Source organism: Ambystoma mexicanum, chromosome 2q (genome assembly GCF_040938575.1).
Source record: "Ambystoma mexicanum isolate Mex_15411 chromosome 2q, UKY_AmexF1_1, whole genome shotgun sequence".
Lineage (NCBI taxonomy): Eukaryota > Metazoa > Chordata > Amphibia > Caudata > Ambystomatidae > Ambystoma > Ambystoma mexicanum.
The window spans coordinates 1018034542-1018053564 of NC_090924.1; the positions used below are offsets into that span (position 1 = coordinate 1018034542).

Below are 19023 nucleotides of genomic sequence, written 5' to 3' on the forward strand. Positions count from 1 at the left end.
AAGACAAGGCTACTTTTGCAAGGCCAAGTTCAAAGACAATCTTCATGGCAGAAGGCCTGGGTGATGAGAGATGCTGGGCTAATTGGGTGGGGAGGTAGTGTCATGACCCGTCTCCTTGAACCTGGGTCTGGGCTTAAGTGCAGTTTAGTGAAATGAATGTTCCAAATATGGCACAAGCGTGCCACTCACTTGTAGTGGTCCATATAACGAAGGACCTTATAGATTGAAAACCAATGATAAACTGTGTATCTAATGTTTCTAAAGATTACATGTTTTAGAGATAGGCGTTTGTTGTCCACCTGACAGTGGGCAGCCAATTACAATCCTTGTTCCTATCGATACTATACTTAGATGTTCCCCTTAAGCTTATCCTGACCCTTAGTAGGTTTTTCATTATTTGCCAAGTATTATGACATCACCTCTGATGTAATTTTGATATACAACCTTTGTTTTGTGAAAAGATCTCTGAGAGAAATTGAGCGTACGTCCGTTGATGTTCTTTGTAACTCCCTGTATTAGATCATTATTAATAAAACAGTACTTTGCCATCTTCCTGAGTTGGTTCGGTTATATGGACTTGGAGTTATTCTGTGCGAACCCATCCATTGCATGCACGTTCCTAAAGGGCCCTAAGCTCAAGAGGTCTGGGACCCACTCCCATGAGAAGAAGGGAAACCACAAAGCAGTTTACTAGGGGCCATACTTGGCAGGGAAGTGATCCACGTTGGCCCCAGCAAAAAGAGAGAGAAGAAGAGGTCTGGGACCTACAAGAGACTTCACAATTGGTAAGGAAAGCCCAGAGGATTGGAAGCATTCCCCCTGGTGTCATATTAAGGACACTGTGAAGAGGCCAAGAGAGGAAAGGTGCACTCTTGGCTTTGTAAAGGCAAAGAGGAGCCAGAGGAAGAGAGACATTCATTGGCATTGGAAAATATGTTAAGAAGCCTGGCATTGTGACATTTTTAAGAAGCCTGGTGTTGTGAAGGATGATAAGAAGCCTGGCATTGTGAAATATGTTAAGAAGTCTGACATTGAGAACTTTGTGTTGCACCTTTTTGAGAGACTGAAAAAGGCCAGGGGAAGAGGGACATTCCACCTGGCATTGGGAACTTTGTTTTGTCAAGCATGCAATCCTGCCAAAAGGATTAGAAATCATCTAAACAGAGACTGATACAGAGACTGGTCCATCTTGATTCATCTGGTCAAGACCACAAGGTCAGGGTCGCTTGAGAAGCCATGAGCCCCACAGCCATCTGAATCCCAGAATGGGGATCACCTTCCATTTATTAACCTCCCAGGCCATTCTTCCGGTGAGAAAAACTGTAGAGAACACTTATAATCTTTTTTTCCCGTGGGAATATCTGGTTCCTGCCAGAGATAAGATCCTCATCTCTTTAGACCTACAGGTAAACCTCCCTTCTAATGTTGCCATCTATATTATGCCTCTTGGGGGAAGCGTCAGAAAGAGAGGGAGCAAATTATTATCCCTCCTGTCGTGTAGAGAAGAAATGAAGCGTGCCCTCTTGAATTTCTCATCAAGCACAGTTAAGAATGGAAGGGGCGAGTTGGTGGGACACTTGATATATGAGAACCTAGGGGGATTTCGTCCAGCCCGACCCAAAATGAGAAAGAGGAAGGTCACCCTGTGAATCAGCCTGGGGAGAATAGTCACTCTATATCCACAGTACCATCAGTGCCATTCATTGCGGAGCCCGTAAATAATACAGGCGAGGAATTGAAATAGTAGAACCAGATTTACCCTCTGACCATTCCATCCACACAAATAGAATTTCCAAAGGTACAGGGAAACACTCCCAATCTGTCATTCAAAGCCGATAGACAGGAGGTCTCGAAATCTATCCTGATAAAATGTCACTCTGTCATAGCTTCCTGATAGGACAGGAAGACAACGGAGAACCATCCGCCCTGTTAAAACCTCCCCACAATTTCCATGAATTTGAAACACCTACAAATCCTGGGATAGTGGGGCAGTTATCATTGTCCTTGTAGTAGGAGATTAATAAGAAGAGATGCCATCCTCTATAACCCCTATCTCCTATTCTAGATAAGAAATGTTTCACTTGGGAGGAGTTTGGTCACAAGGTGAGGGATTACCCCTCAATTAAATATGTCCCCACTATCTCCTCATTTAAAGAACCCAGTCAGGAGGAGGAGGTTATGAAATTGGGTACCAAACTACCCTTTGCTAATATCCTCTATGCCCAGACCAGTAAAATAACAACACAGGGGGAAGGAAATCCAGAGGAGTATATGTCCAAAAGGAGAAAAACTAAATTTATGAAAGACCCCAACATCTTTACTGGGAATAAAACTCAGTACAGAGTGACCGCCAACCTTCAAGGAAAGAAAATCTGGACCCAACTAGATAGTGGAGAATCTTCTCAGGATGCTGCCCGGGAGTCAGAAGCGTTCCCAGTCAGTCCGTGGTTGAAGGACCGAGTGGAGCACCCCAGAAGCAGGATAACCATGCACAATGGAAATCTGCAGCCTGCAGAGCAGGACACACTGCAGAGCCGCTTCAGCATCCGCAGAGGATATAGCGTAGACTTGGACACAAGAGTCGCAAAAGGGGCATCTATTTTCGGTCTGCAATTGGCAGATAGGCCAGAGAGCAGGCAAAATAGAAATTGGGGAGAAGTAAGCCACCAAAACTGTGCGGACGTGGACGTAACCTCCAGCCACCCAGCTGTCATTACTGAGGGGCTGCCGCAGCCAGTGGGTATCCACGAGAGATAGAGAACACAGTAGACCGAACAGAGCAGTAGGAGCACACCGTGCAGACAGAGAAGACTCAGCAATGAACCCAGAGGTATCAGGGTTGTTGGGGCAAGCAAAGCCCAAGAACCCCGGTGTGGGAACCGTTTAGAAATACAGAGACTGTCTTAAGTAAATGGAGCGAAGAGAAAACCTAGCAGGATAGTGAACCAGGTATATCATCTGCAACCTGTGAGGAATCAAGAAGGGTCTGGGACCCACCACCAAGGGAGAAGGAGATCACTAACCCTTTTCATCTCAGTACCTGGCAGATGAGTAAGCTAGGTCTGCCTGAGCAGGAGAAGCGAAACATTTGGGTCTGGGGCCCTCACCCACAGAACTGTGTAAGCCATAGAGAGAAGCCAGGGGAAGATAGGCATTCCCACTGGTACTGGTGAACTGTGCAAATATATAAGAAAGGTCAGGGGAAGGGAGCCATTCCCCTGGTGTTGTGAGTCACATTGAAAAGTCTGAGAAAGGCCAGGAGAAGGGAGCCATTCCCCTGGTGTTGTGAGCCACATTGAAAAGCCTGAGAAAGGCCGGGAGAAGGGAGCCATTCCCTTGGTGTTGTGAGTCACATTGAATAGCCTGAGAAAGGCCAGGAGAAGGGAGCCATTCCCCTGGTGTTGTGAGCCACATTCAAAAGCCTGAGAAAGGCCAGGAGAAGGGAGCCATTCCCCTGGTGTGGTGTGGTGAGTCCCATTGAAAAGCCTTAGAGAGGCCAGGAGAAGGGAGCCATTCCCCCTGGCGTTACAAACTGCTTTGAAAAGCTGGAAAAGGGCCCGGGGAATAGAATAAATCCCCCGGCCTGTGTAAACTGTGGCAAGGAGTCCAAAAGAGACCAAGGAAAGAAGCCATACCCCTTGGTGATGTGTACCGCAAAACCCAGAGAGGTCAGGGGAAAGAAGCCATACCCCTTGACCGTGTGTTTCGTGAAGCAAAGCCAAAGCAGGTCCAGGGAAGGGACTAATTCCCAGGGCACTGCAGAAGTATCGAGGCCAAGGCACCTGGAGCAGGGAGGCATTCTCCAGCAACCCAATAGTGGAATTAACATTGGGCAATGAGGAATGATGCTTCAGTTGGAGCGTTTACCTTTGTGATAAAAAGTGAGATCTTTACAACACCACGAGCTGGGACTTTATTTGGCATCCTGAAAGGAATCGAGACCTGCAGAAGGGAGTCATTCATACAGGCGAAGTTTCCACCTACAGTGGGAATTAATCAATATTGTCCAGAGGAAGGGAGCCATTCCTCTGGACCAAAAAAAACATTTTCCTCTTTATTCTTAGTTATAAGTGTGTGGGATAGATGTAGGCATTTTGACACACAACGGTGGACTCTTTTGATTTACTTGGACATTTTGTCAGTATCCTAAGTTCCTTAGGTGAGGCAGGGAAACCCTTCTTAGAGTTAGGGAGAGACATGTTTCCTCTTTATTTTACTAAATAGAAGTCTATGCTAACAAGCATTCCACCTGTGTGCCCGTCTCCTCCTTCTGCAACCTTACACTTTGCAACCTCTTTAAGGGAACGTGCCAACAATACACCCCTTTGAAAATGCCCCACCCCTAACTTGAATCCAAGTAGTCCTCCTGGCGTATTCCTTTTTGCAACCATTTGGGGCCTGATTCATGGAAGTGTTTTATAATGGTGCACTCCCATAGGAAAACGTTCCATGAATCAGGCCCTAAATGTCTTAATCAGCTCTTTCAAGTAATTCAAGACTTTTTGGTTCTACAAGACTTTGAATGTATTTTTTATTGATAACATACATTCCATTTAGTGGCAATTTCCAATGATCCTGCTAAAGTATTGTCTTCTCTTGTGGCTTGTGTTACTCCCGTGACTCGCCCACCCCTTTTGTTTAAACTGGATCAACTGTGGAGGTGGTTAGGCCCCTTGTATCCTTTCTTCTGCCCATTATTAAGGTCATGAAATCCAGACCAGCCTTTGTAACTAAAGAACGTATGGCAGCATTGGCGCCATGGGTGTTCAAATGTCTTAATCTTTCTTTTAATAGATGCTGTGTTCTTTTTGAATTAAAAAGATCAACCCTTAACCCACTTCCAAACAAAATAAGGATTGGATCCATTGCAGGATTCATGTGGATTTCTAAAATTCTTGAAAATGTAGTAGTTCAAAGATTTCAGAGACATCTTGGCCAAGCTCGACTCCTAGATCATTGTATTCTGGATTTGGTCCCTCTCGTTGTTCTGTTCTCTATCTGTGATGATATATTTTTTTTCAAGCAGACAGGGGGATCTCTCTTTTTTATATATTTAGATGTGTCCACAGAATTAGATACTATGAATCATGATTTATTAATTTTATGGCTGTCACATTGTGCTGGAGTTAATGACTCTGCCTCGGATTGGTATAGTTTTTAGCTGACCATAAAGTGTTTATTTCTGTCAGTGTCAATCCACATTTCTCCCAATTAGGAGTGGAGTAGGGCAGTTACTGCTTGATAGAGCCAGCTCAATGAAATCCCAAAAGGATGCGTGCTGAACGTGGAGGGCGAGGTAGTGGGTATAAATTAGCATAGCCAAGGCCAGGCACCGGGTGGGTAAATAGCCAAACAACTTCGACAAGCTGTGTGTCCCTCCTTACGCGTGATCTTCTTTCTAGCTGCACACCAATGCAATATTTTTGGCTCAAAAGTCGTGCTAAAGGGCCACCTAATAGCCACAACTAAAAAACAGGAGCCATAAAGAAATTAAAACTCTAGGCAGTAGTGTTGCAAAATTTACAAAAAGCTTTCTCACCGCAGTGCAGACAACCACCAATTAATCCAAGAAAATATGCTATCCAGTGATTTTGACGAAATCATTTTCAGAGGGGTATTATTTTAACAAAACAAGATCAAAACACACCACATTTTTAGTTTTTTATATATGGTGTAGGGTAAGGGGGTTAATACGGTTGGGGGAGGGGGCTGGAGTAAAATCATAGGCGAACAACGGTTTTGGGGGACTCCCAAAATAGAAAAAAAAGAAATTGGGGGATTTTTTCAGTGTTTTGGTTTTCGGTAAAACATCCCTCTCTGAATGTTTTTTGTTGAAATCACATAGAACCGAAAATCTTTTTTTCCCTTCTAATTACAAATCATATACCAATAAGTAGCCCATCAACACCTGAAGTGAAGTGGTTCTGTAAAAGTAATAATTTTGCAATGAATTAACTAATTAACTGTCTTTTCACATGTGATTGCAGGGTGACAAAGGGCAAGTCCATAGATTCTGCGGCAGCGACACCTTCGCTGTTCCCGTGTTTTACTCCTACGCCCGAACAGTAAAGGTTCTATTCAAATCAGAGGAATACATCAGCGGTAATGGGGTCAGCTTTGCATATCAAGTTGCAGGTGAGTCTTTTAAATATAAGCAATATACATGTAAGCGCTCCACAAGAGAACTATGTTAGTCCTTGACATGTTTTTGTAATTTCATTAAAGGCTGCAATAGAGAATACAACCAGACATTTGGCTACCTGAAAAGCCCGGGCTGGCCTGCTTCCTACCCACACAAGCTGGATTGCACCATCATTCTCAGAGCGCCACAGAACCACTCCATTTCTCTCTTCTTTAACGCCTTCCATTTGGAGTTCACATGTGCAGACTTTTTAGAGGTAAGTGGAACTGGTGCATTCTTCAAACAAGCACAGACCGAAGAGGGTGTACATGACAGATCAGAGGACAATGACCCAAAATTATATATAATGGGAATACATACATTTGGAAACTCCAAAGTACAGACCTGGTTAAATTCCAGATTGCAAATGTTTTCTAGATGAGTAATAAAATATTTATCAGAAGGGCATTCATAAAGAAGATGGAATTGCGGTATCATTGCAGTCCCTGGCATGAGCCACCAGCACATCCTGGCATTAGCCAGCAGCACATCTGCAAACGCAGGTTTCCCATTTGTGCCAGGATTCTATTGTACATCTACTCTGGCTGTCCTTCCAATGGGAAACTATAATGCATTGGGCAACTGTTTAAAGGTCACTTCTTGAAAGTGGATATCTAAACCTCTTGTTGCCCCATTAACAGATGAAGTAAACAAGGAAGCTTCAATGCCTTGTGTCTCAGTTGTGTTCTTTATTCTAAATCTTTGTTCATAGGTGCTGACGTGTGTTGATGCCTCTCGCCACTTTTTCAGTACCAGTGATTCTTCAATGTTTCTGAGATGTGCTGACTAGTTGCTTGGATACCCTCAGAGTTCTTACTGGTTAACAGGCTCCTTTATGACCAGTCTCTCCCGCACTGCCTCTGGGGCACCGCACGCTAGAGGCTGTAACTGTAACCCCTACAGTCCCCCGCCTCCTTGCACTTACTCAGAGCTGTGCTGCCCTGGCTGCACTTACTCAGAGCAATGCTGCCCTGATCGCACTTTCCCGTTCCCTCCGCCTTGCACATCTCCCGTCCCCTTTCCCTGCTCCTTGCACTACCGCACTTGCACGATCTGAATGACACAAGGCCTAGTAAGATCGTTTGTCTTGTCTTCCGTCCGTACCCTCCCTTGCCTTGTCATGCCTAGAAACACGTGTATAGGCGCATTATAAATGACATATCATATCATTATCCTGTCCCTGAGCACAAAAGGAAACAGGGAAATCGGGAAAACCGGGAAAACCGGGAGGGGGACTGAAAATCATTACTGGAACACTCATACTCGTCCCAGTCAAGATAAAATATTGACATTTATTTAAGAGAATGAGAATCATGTATTAACATGGTATGATAACTCTTACTGGTTAGGTGTATATGCAAAGTAGCCAGGGAGAACAATTTGAGATATTACAAAATAAGAAACATAGTGAAAGGGGAAAACCTGAAGAACAGATTGAAACAGAGAATAATAGCCAAGCCCAGAGTGAAACCAGAGACTGTGAAATAAGTATTGAGAAGCCAGGAAGTAAAGTGGAAAGTCCTAAGTGTTGGATAAAGTTACCTTGTGAATGCAGAAGAATAAATACAGATACAATAAGAGAACAAGTAGAGAACAAGAAGGAACGAAAGAGTACTGGTGCTGCTGGTTGGAAGCTAGCCTCGCCTTCCTTCATGGGCGGTATCAGCATTGTTCCTGTGCTGTCCTGCCCACCACATGCAGCTCATGGTCATGCCACCACCGGGTTGCTTGCTTCTCTCTTGGTCTCTCTCGGTCGACCCGAGTCACTTCCTACATCTGCACATGCTGGTTCTCTGGCGTCTCCTCCTCTCTCTCTTTCTCCCTCTCTCTCTCTCTCACTATCTCCGCAAGTCGTGGGCTCTGCGGTTAGCTTGTGCTCCATCTCCTGCTGACGTTATGATGTCAGGAGGCTTCCCCTGTGCAGGACAGTTAAATATGCATCTCGCATTAAAGAAACATCTTCCTTTTCTCAGGCCATTGGGTTTATTCTTGCAGTACCTTCAGCTCAAGACAAGGATGCCACATTCTTAGGCTTATCAGGTCGTCACATGTATGCAATTAAATGTGTTGGTGTAGGGAGTTCCTCACAGGAACGGAGTCCTTGTCCCCAAAGGGATAGTCTCTAACAGTGAGGTCCCACTTGCCTCGACCCCAAGGGAGGGTTTGCGGAGCGAGCTCGCCTCCCTAGCCTCACAGGGTGGGGCTCCCCTCGGGGAAAAGGGGTGAATACCTGCGATTCATCACAATAGTCTAATCAAAGCTGAGCAGGGACATTCTAGTGAAATAATTCGGGGCAAGTTCTCCAGAGTACTAGTGAGCCGAGCCCACAAACATATTACTGACCTATAGCAACTCACTCTCTTTAGATCTGAAACTGGCAGCAGCACTATTCTTTTCTGCAAAACTTGCCACAGTCCCACACAGACCATTTAAATTGCCACCGGGGTGAAGGCAAGGCACTGGCAAGCAGGGTATTGCTATAAACCATGAGAAATGAAAGCTGCATTTGACATTCGAAGGCAACAACTGGGCATATGTGGCTGTGCCTTGCATGTGGGGACTATACCTTGAATATGAGGGATTGACTGGCCTTGCATTGCTTTACTTGGGCTTTTGAGGCTATACTTTCTGGCATATGAAAAAAGTTCCACTGTTTTTTTTTTCTTCTGATGGCCGTACCACTTTCACATCATGAACCCACCTATGTCATACGTTTTCATATGGTTGATAAATAAGGGAGTTTTTGTCTGTTTTTGTAAGAAACAGTTTTTTCAGCCATACAATATCATAATGTACATTCTTAATGCCCTCTACGACATCTGTCATTGGGGCTAAAGGCCACAGCACTTCCTGTAATTTCACCAGAGTCAAATATTAAGTGACATCGGCCTCATTATAAGTTTGGGGGTATGTCACTGGTAAATCTGATGGGATACCACCAAACTGTAACACTGTTGGCACTCAGTATAGCAGTATTACCGCCAGATTACGAATGCTGGTAAGTGATGTTAATCCTGTATTTGTAGGTGTTTCCGCACCGGTAATACCAGTGCCGGTAATACCAGCTATTTTTGCCGGTAGGGTGGCAGAATTACCTCCAGCTTCAAGCCTGCCACTGCGGTAACTTCATATTAAACGGAATTACAGGCACGTTATTACTGCACAGGCAAACTCCTCCTAACGGGGCCCAATTGGGTGTGGGGTGTCACTTGCACTACCCCTGCCTTTTGATGAATTGTGTGTTCCTATGACAAGTGCTATTTGTTTCATTGGAATAAAATAATAAAGATACTTGAAAGGGTCTCAACATTACTATTAGTAAGTTCATTTCTGAATCATAGTTTGCCTAAATCGAATGCACATCCAGTGTCACAAAGGCAACAGCGTTCCAGATTAGGAGATTTTTGTATTCCAATGTATGTTGTGATCATAAAAGGCAGCCAACACATTTCGAATATTTCACAATTTTGTAACGAAATAGTTAAATTGAGTTCCATCATCTATTAGACTGGTAAAATCGAAATATCTAAAGAACGTTTGAATCCTAACACGTGGAACGATGGCAATATACTAGCATGAAAGAATTGAATGGAATATGTCCTATTTGCACTGTAGTCTACAGTGGGGGATCATTGTACATGACCACTATACTTTGTTTATTTTCCCAGGTAAAGAATGGCAGTGATGCCAGCTCACCTTTGCTTGGCAAGTATTGTGGAAGTGCAATACCAAGCCCAATATTCCCAAATAATCATGTGCTGCACTTACATTTTGTAAGTGATATACTTCACTCTGGAAGTGGATATGACATCACTTGGACTTCATCACCAACTGGTAAGAGTGACATTATGATTGCCAAAGAATCATGATTAGATTTAACCTCAACATTGTTTTCCATCCACAATTGAATTTCTAACACTAATTCCATTCCACCATTATAGACCAGCCTGTTTACCCTACTTGGGTCACGTTTCTGCCTGTATGTCTTATTCTCCGGTCTGGGTTGATGGCTGGCCTCCCCATTCTGTGTACCCAAATGCATTGAACACCACTGAATATAAGTAGGTGTATCTGTATATAAAGTACTACATGAGTTGTTAGTCTGTGGTGTTCCCATTCCATGCTCCCACTGGTAGTTTTCCTTTCTCCCACCTGCTGCACTATTACTTTGATGTTTTATAAAGCTATCCTCAAAATTATTTGCTTTCAGTAACTTGGGAGATTACTCCAAGTGTTTTTTTTTCTTTCTTGCCTTCTAATTCTCAGGGGATCACCACTGTAAGCAGGAAATCACTCCAACACTTCACTTGACTTTCAAAAGAGATGATAAAGCGACAAGGGAGATATCACTCCCACACTTCTCTTGGTTTTTAAAGCGGTCACTATTGTGATGAAGGAGAGCAGTCCTGTATTTCTCTCGGTCTTCAAAGGGGTTACTACTGTGGTGATTGAGATCACTCATGTACTTCGCTTGACTTTTAAATGAGCCACTAATGTTACGAAGGAGAGCACTCCTATACTTCTCTTGGTCTTCAAAGTAGTCACTACTGTGATGAGGGAGCTCACTCCCCTTCTTCTCTTGGCTTTCAACTTCAAAGGGGTCACTACTGTGATGAGAGAGATCACTCATGTACTTCTCTTGGCTTTCAACTTCAAAGGGGTCACTACAGTGATGAGGGAGATCACTTACGTACTTCTCTTGGATTTCAACTTCAAAGAGTTCACTACTATGACAATGGTATGCATCCCTGATGCGGTTATATCCGGGCCCTCTCCCGTGTCTTCTGTTATGCCTGTTACCTTCGGTCCTGCGGGCGAGCATCACTGGTTCTTCCTGTGGGGTCCAGGCCGCTTCTCTCCACCACGGGACTTCCGTGGCTGAGTCTGCGTCTTCCTCCTGGTGGATTGCCTCTTCCTTTTAGGCCTTGGCAGTATCAGTGTTAATTATAGACCAGCCAGTTTACCCTACTTGGGTCACGCTTCTGCCTGTATCTCTTATTCTCCGGTCTGTGTATGGTCGGGATGGGCCACTCTCTGTCCCGACCGTTGTTCACCTGCCTCTCTTTTCTGGCTTCACTGCCCCACATTCGAATCCCCCAGGATACTTCTCCATCTCTGAAGGTTAGTCCTTTCCCGCTTTTGTTTGTATACATCTGGTCCCTCCCGAGCATGAACGCACAGTCTTTCTTTTGCCTTTGTGGATTAATCTCCATTCTTCGTTCCCTCTTCTTCAACTCCGTGTGGTTGGTTGGCTGCCAACCAACCAGCCCTCTTTATGGTTTTTCCATTCTTCCTCTTCTCAGTACTTTGAAAGAGTGTATGTGTTAATGGTGCAGTATCACAATAACAAATAGAGACTTGAAAGGCTGATACCTTAGGAGGGTGAGAGGAGGTAGAGATGTCCTGTAAGAGGTTATGAAGGAGTTCCATAAAAGAAAGGGAGTCCTTCCCCCCAAGGGTGGAGTCTCTCCCTATGAGTTCCTCCAGCTTATTACCACCCCAAGGGTACTATTGGGTAGCTGCCTAACCTCTTTAGCCTCATAGGGAAGGGCTCCGCTCTGGAGGGAAATGACAAGATCCTGTAAATCGTCACAACATATACGTTATTTCCTACGAGGAAACATGGTAAATGGTACTTGAACATAAAATGCTTTGTTGTGCACCTGGACAAGTAGGAGGTTCACAGCGCTTCTAAGTGTAGGTGGGAGGAAGTTACATTCTGTAGTATTCAATTCAGGAACACAGACACTAAGAATATAAGACTGTAGTTGAGGGTCAACTGATTGAGGATGAATATTCTGAGGTGCTCTGCTGCAAAGGGCTGTGTAGGCTACTCTGTTAATTTGGAACATATTCAGAGGTTCAGATTATAAATGCCCTATCATATCATGTAATGCAGCATTTCAAGGGTCAAGGGGTATCATGTTTGAAGTGTGAACCAGATTGCAGAATCTCTTTGAGATTAGGTGGAGCTTCCTATTCCATTTCCCCATCTCTCCCCCCAGCACCCACGTTCTGCCTGCATTGTACCCAAATGCATTTAACAGCACTGAATATAAGTATGTATGTCTGTATATAAAGTACCACATGAGTTGTTAGTCTGTGGTGTTCCCATTCCATGCTCCCACTGGTAGTTTTCCTTTCTCCCACCGGCTTCGGTATTACTTTGATGTTTTATAAAGCTATCCTCAAAATGATTGCTCCCACTAGTTTCCTTTCCTCATGTAGAGCATTCTGATGGAAGCTTTAACATTTGTATTCAATAAACACATAAACCAAAATAAATACAATTACAAACGGTTGCTGTGTTTCACAAACTGTGTTTGAACTTGCGAGAAAGAGAATGGTGGGAAGATTCCCCACAAAGGCACAAGATGGCAAAAGCCACTTGATTTAGCCCCTCCTCCTGGAGAAAAGAACTAGTTCTATGAACTAGGTTCCATCTGCAAAGAACTATATCAACAGGCTCCTCCAGCACCACCTTACAGATGATAGATTCTTGTTTCAGGCCTTGCTCTCCTGGAGTGTCTGCATGTAACCACGAGGCTGATTGCTGGAGGGTGTACGACACCACTGAATAGCAATATTGCAGGAAGCTGTGGTCTCTGACAAATCCCAGATGCAGCTATATTAATTGCATTCCTGAGAATGATATGAGGTTTGACTTTCAGTGCAATGGTCCCATACATTGAGTAGGAGCCTTCACACCGGAATAACTTTCTGAAAATTCCTGAGAAGCCCTCAAAAGGAGGAAAGTTTGCAAACATGTATGTAACAAAAATGTGACCATTCCACTCTTGTAACAATATTTTCTTATATGGAAACGTTTCTCATTGTCACTGGAGTATACCCCTGCTCTTGAAAACTAAACATCAGAGGGTGGATCTCACCATGTAATCTCCCCCCAACAACCTGAAACTTTTCTTCTGCCTAACCCCAGTCAAAATATCTTATGCTCATCCACAATCGCCATACATGAGGCCTCTGTCCTTACTCATTCAAGGATCTAAAAATTGTGCCCAAAAGTCATATCCGAGAGGTAGCAATTTCAGGTCATCTTCTTGTACTGTTGATGTTCTTGTCTTGAAGGTCTCAGGCTCAAACTAGGCCATATAGGGCATAGTGTGTCATAAATCCTGTGTCTGCATTCAAGCCGTCATTTTTCAGGTTGAGAATATTCAAGTACTTGATCTCCCATATGTTCCTTTGTGTTGTATCTGACAAGCCACCTTTCAGTACCATCACTGCAAGGTCCTGCGGTGTGTACCCATCATCTGTGAAGTGTTAGCCAACTAGTGTTTCTATTTTGCGGTTCAAGATGCTGTGTCAATGCAGGTAATTATTTCATATAGTTCCTTGAAAGTCTCACCAACATGCTTCCCTTGTGGACATTTCTTGCATTTAGGAGGTATACCACATTGGATGCAATTGTGTGTCCTTTTTATCTGTAATGTTTGGTTCTGTGGAGTTTTTACAGCTGCTTCGGTGCAGATGTGGCAGCATCTTTTGTATCTCCTAACCTTGCATGATATGATATGATATGATATCATATCATATGGCATTTATAACGCGCCTATACACAAGTTTTTCAAGGCACGACGAGGCAAGGAAGGCGGAACTGAGGGAAGACAGACAATGATCTTACTAGGCCAGGTGTCATTCAGATCACGCAAGGGAAGGGGGAAAAAAGAAAAGTGCTGGGGGAGGGGGAGGAGAAAGTGCAGTACATGGGATAATAAAATAACAAGATAAATAAAAGAACTGCCAGCTGGTGGCAAGTGCTGGGTGAGTGCAGACATAAGTGCTGGTAGGGGGACTATAGGGATACAGAAAACAGTCCCCGGTTGCAGGGGTTGCCAGGGAGGCAGTGCAGGCGTGCAACTGGCAGAGCTTGGGCCCGAGATCAGATGGGTGGCCAGGTAACCAGTGCAGTCTCAGTATAAGCCAGGACTTCAGCAGGGGAGATGGGGGGAGAGAAGGCAGAAGCAAAGAGGAAGGTTTTAAGGTGCTTCCGGAACCAAAGATGGTTCTCCTCAAGTTTCAGGGAGGCAGGGAGGCTGTTCCAGAGGGAGGCCCCAGCCGAATAGAGATCTACCACCAACTTGTTGCTTGGAGAAGCGACTGCCCTGAGGGAGTTGGAAGCGGATGAGCAAAGAGCTCGAGAGGGAAGATATTTAGGAAGATAGAGTTGAAGATATTCAGGCCTTGTGGATGATGCAGAGGGTATGGAACTTAATCCTCACAGCCACCTGGAGCCAGTACAGAGATTTCCGTTCTGGAGAGATACGATCCTTGGGCTTGAGGCCAAGGACAAGTCTTGCCGGCCTGTTCTGGATGAGTTGCAGAGGGCGTAGAGTAGAAGCAGGCAGATTTAGAAAGAGGCTGTTGCAATAGTCCAGCCTAGAGAGAACCAGAGCTCTGGAGACAGTGAGTTCTGGGGGAAGGAGAGGAAAGGAAGAATACCCCTGAGGAGGTGCAGCTGGTAGTGTGACTTCTTAGAGATATCTGAGATGTGAGGGGAGAAAGAGAGTGTGGAGTCAAAGATGACCATGAGGTTTTTAGCCTTGCAGGTGGGAGCAGGAAGAGGGACAAGAGGCCGGCCAGAGAGCTGCAGGAAAGGAAAGGAGGGAGTGGGTGTAATGATGAGGAGAATCTCAGTCTTACTGGCATTAAGGCAGAGGTCATTGGTGGCACACCACTCCTGGATAGCAGACAGACAGTCGGAGATGAGGAACGGAGAAGATGTGGCCGAAGGTAGCCTGAAAATGAGATGAGTGTCATCCACATAGCACTGAAAGTTGGGGCAGAAAGCGGCAATGCAGTGGGCAAGGAGTACCAGATATTGGTTGAACAGCCAGGGAGAGAGGTTAGACCCCTGGGGGACACCACGGGTAGAGAAGAAGATAGCAGAGAGGAAGAACCCAAGTTGGAAATTGGAGGGTCGGTCAGAGAGGAAGGAAGTCAGCCTAGCCAGGCCCTGACTGGTGATATCAGTGATACCAGTTATCGCGGAGACAATTTAGCAGGATAGCATGGTTGACAGTGTCAAAGGCAGAAGAGAGATCAAGCCAGATGAGGACACAGGGGGTGTTAGAGTCAAGGTTGGAGAGCAGGTCTTCACGGATGTTCAGGGGAGCAGTTTCCATACTTCTGGCAGCTCTGAACGCAGACTGATGGTCATGAAGACAGCCAACAGATTCAGTGTGGAGATTAAGCTGGGAGATGGCCAGTTTCTTCAGGAGCTTGCCCAGGAAGGGAGTGATGGAGATTGGGCGATAGTTAGCCGGGCAGGAGGGATCGGCAGAAGGTTTCTTAAGAAGAGGGTCCACAAGGGAGTGCTTCAGGGGGGATGGGAAGACTCCAGTGGCCAAAGAGTGGTTGTAGAAGTCATCCAGGGCAGGAGCAAGGGTGTCAATGTGGTCCTTGATGGTTTTGGAGGAACAGGGGTGAACCTGTTTTGACAAGACTTTCATAGATCGGATTTGTCTAGAAAGCTTATCGGTGGAGAACAGTGGAAAGGCAGAGAAGGAGGGAGGAGAGGTGGCTGCAGAAGAGCCAGAGGAAGAGCAGGGAGTATATGGATGGAGGGGAGAGGAGGAGAGTGAGGACAGTATGTCCTGAGTTTTAGAGATGAAGTGAGAAGCCAGTGCCATGCAGAGGGCCTGGGAAGGGACAGGAGCGGTAGAGACTGCGGCAGGATTGGCCAGCTCCTTGCAGATTTTAGAGTTCAGCTGAGTTGTTAGATGCCACCAAGATGCGGGCTTTGATATGAGCTCTCAGAGAGCCGGTATTGCCCTTGGGGCAGGCAATAGGTCAGTTTGCCAGAGGATGTACAAGAAGCAACCCATTTCCTCTCAGCCACCCTGCACTTGCATTTAAGGGTAACGAGGTCTGAGTCGTACCAGGAGTTGCATTTTGTTTTGGGCTTCAGGCGGATCCTCATGACAGGGGCAAGAATATCAAGAGTATCAGATATAGCAGAGTGGAGCATGGAGCAGGCTGGGTCAAGGTGAGAGTTAGCCAAAGTGGGGGCGTGTGGGGTAAGAAAGTGGCGGCGAAATCCTCAACTGATACACGCTTCATGGGTCGGATGACGGAGAAGGTGGGTGGCAGTGATGGAAGTGGCTTGGCCTGTGGAGTAGAGAGGGTGAAATGTGAGGAAAGGAGAAAGTGATCACTCCAGGAGAGAGGGGGTGAGAGGGACAGAAAGGGGAATCTCTGAGGAGATCAGAACATCTAGAGTGTGCCCTGCAGAGTGAGTCAGGCCAGTGGGGAGAATAGTGAGTGAGAGAGAGTCGCAGAGGTTGCGAAAGAGTCCAGAGGGAGGACAGGAGGCATCCAGGTGGATGTTGAAGTCACTAAGATGGAGGAGTTGAGTGGTCGAGGCCAGGAGTGAGGAGGAGAGGTCCGATGTTCACTATCTTATTTGTTCTAAAATCGGTAGAAATGTACTTCTGGTGAGGGACAGTGCTAGATTTTTCTTCTGTTTGTATGCTGTAAAATGTGTTTCCTTGAAAAAGTACCTCAGCTCCTCCTCTCTCTTAAATATTGATTGTAAATCCTTAGCAATTCTATTCAGTTGTCAGTTTTGGATGATAATTGACAACCAAGAATATTCTTTCCATGGTTTCACTGTTTCTAAATTGAAGCATTTCTGGGTATTCTCAATGTGCAATACATTTTCCTGTCAATTTGTTTGGCCAAGTGGTCCTTTTGCAAGAAGGATGTATGATCTTTGGCACGTTGGTTGTCTATTGTCTTCCTGTTGGAGCTTATAGGTTGGTATCGGTTGGCCTGGTTTAAGGTAATAGATTGTTTTGTACGGCTTGTATTTGTTGCTGTCTGCTGGTTTCCTGTATTCCAGGTTTGTCCAACTCTTGCCCTCGTATGCCAGAAACATATCAGATATACAGGATATCCATCATTAATATTCATGAGATAGATTTACGTACAATGATTTTAAATGTATGCACATTTTTTCTCATGAATATTAATGAGGGATATCTTGGAATCCCATCAGGATTCCGGCCCACGAGGCCCGGAGTTGAATGGCCCTGCTGTATAAAGCTTTTTGTACGTGACCATTCTTTCCAACAGAAATTGTGTTGTTCAGGAAGTGTATCACCTTAGAGTAGTCCATGGTGCACTTAATGTGGTGGTGTAATCCATATAGAAATTCATTGAATCTTCCCCTTCTGTCCAAATCAAGTGTCTTCGAAGTAGCGCATGTATGTTAGTGGTTTCTGGGATTGTTTTTGTAAACACTGCTGCCATGAAAAGGTTTGCCTACTGGGGTGCCATTCTAGTGCCCATGGCCATTCCAGCCTTTTGTAGGAAACATCTACCATTGAAACATACGTTGTTGTAAGTGTGAACTGCATGAGACCTGTTATGACTTTAGAGTGTCTGCCTTTCCAGTTGTGTTTTGCAGGAAGCTCTGGCTTGCAGCTATTCCATCTTCCCGTGGAAGGTTGGAATAAAGTGAGGTGACATCCCACATGGCCAATAGTACAACTGGTGTACACAATCTAGCACTTGAATATTACTGAGGAAATGTGGTATGCCCTGTACAAAGCAGTTTATGCCCATCACCAGTGGTTTTAGGATGGATTCAATATATTCACATTGGCTTATGTTAATGTATTTACCACAGAGATAATTGGGTAGCCCGGATGTCCTTGCTTGTGGATCATTGGGAGCATTTCCCAATTCCCAAGAGTTGGACTGTTTGGTATCAGCTGTGGGAGGTGTTCCTCCACACTTCTTGGCATAGACTTTATGATTTGTTCCAGATGTTTTTGGTACTCTGTGGTAGGGTTATCACTCGGTTCCTGGTAATACAATGGGTCAAGAGGTTTTTGAATGCCTCTGCTTTATAATTCTTGATATCCATGACCACAACAGCTGCACCCGTGTCTGCAGATTTTATTATTATTTCCTTGTTTGTTTGGAGTGTTTCAATTGCCTTCTTTCTTCAGAGGTAAGGTTCTGTTTAGTTGTATTTTTTTGTTCAAGTATCTCAGATCTTACAACTTTTCTGAGACAGTCAATTTATATCTGAAGACTTGGACTACGGCCATACAGAGGTCTCCAATTTGAGTGTTTTTGTTGTGCCATCATAATCTGAGCCTTTGAGACTTAAGTGTCATATGCAGTCTTCGGACTCACTACAAAATTGAATTTGATAAAGTTCTTGGCTGGTTCAGAACGTTTCTTCACCCAGCAAATGATTCTTCAGCATGTAAAAGTTCATGCCCAGAGATTTTAATAACTGATAGTTGATTGGTGGTAGGATCACTCATTGGGTTCTCATTGTCAGTGTGGATCACTCTTTCAGGGTGTGCCTTGAACCTTCCCTGTCCCTGAAAGGGACCTTGTGCCATTGCTTTTGATCGGGAAGGTTTCTGTTGTTATGAATTAATGAAGCATTCAGTGTTTTTTGATGATTCTTTTTCACCTCATAGTAAAATTGGGGTGCTGCCCATTAATTTGCTCTTGCAGCTCTGTTGTGAGGTTGTTTATCTCATTCCTCAGTCTGGTTCTCTTGGAGTATAGTTGCTGTATGAGATGATTCCCTGTTGTTCCTGATGCTTTAATGCATGCCTGTTCAGCATTTGCTGTGTTGTGGCTAGTTCTCAGTGGGTTTGAGACCCTGAGTCATTTTGGTATCAGATTCTGTTTTTGCGAACAGTCAGAAAGTAAATAGCACTGCCCAGCTGTGCTTCTTTACTCTTCGAAGAAAGGCGCATTTCAAATCCATTATAATGTGCAGAGAAAGTGTTTGGCGCTGTTTTAGTCCAGTTTGAAAATCAAACAAAACAAAAGTGGTGATACCTTTTATT

General features: G+C 44.7%; 1 protein-coding gene across 1 annotated transcript in view; it reads left to right on the top strand.

Annotated features, from left to right (window-relative positions):
* Positions 1–19023, top strand: part of CUBN (cubilin) — a 1794835-nt gene that overhangs the window by 1709165 nt on the left and 66647 nt on the right. Inside the window, exons 63-65 of the mRNA XM_069648353.1 lie at positions 5988–6135; positions 6226–6398; positions 9850–10015. Of these exons, the coding sequence (XP_069504454.1) occupies positions 5988–6135; positions 6226–6398; positions 9850–10015 (487 nt within the window). The remainder of the gene's footprint in view (positions 1–5987; positions 6136–6225; positions 6399–9849; positions 10016–19023) is intronic.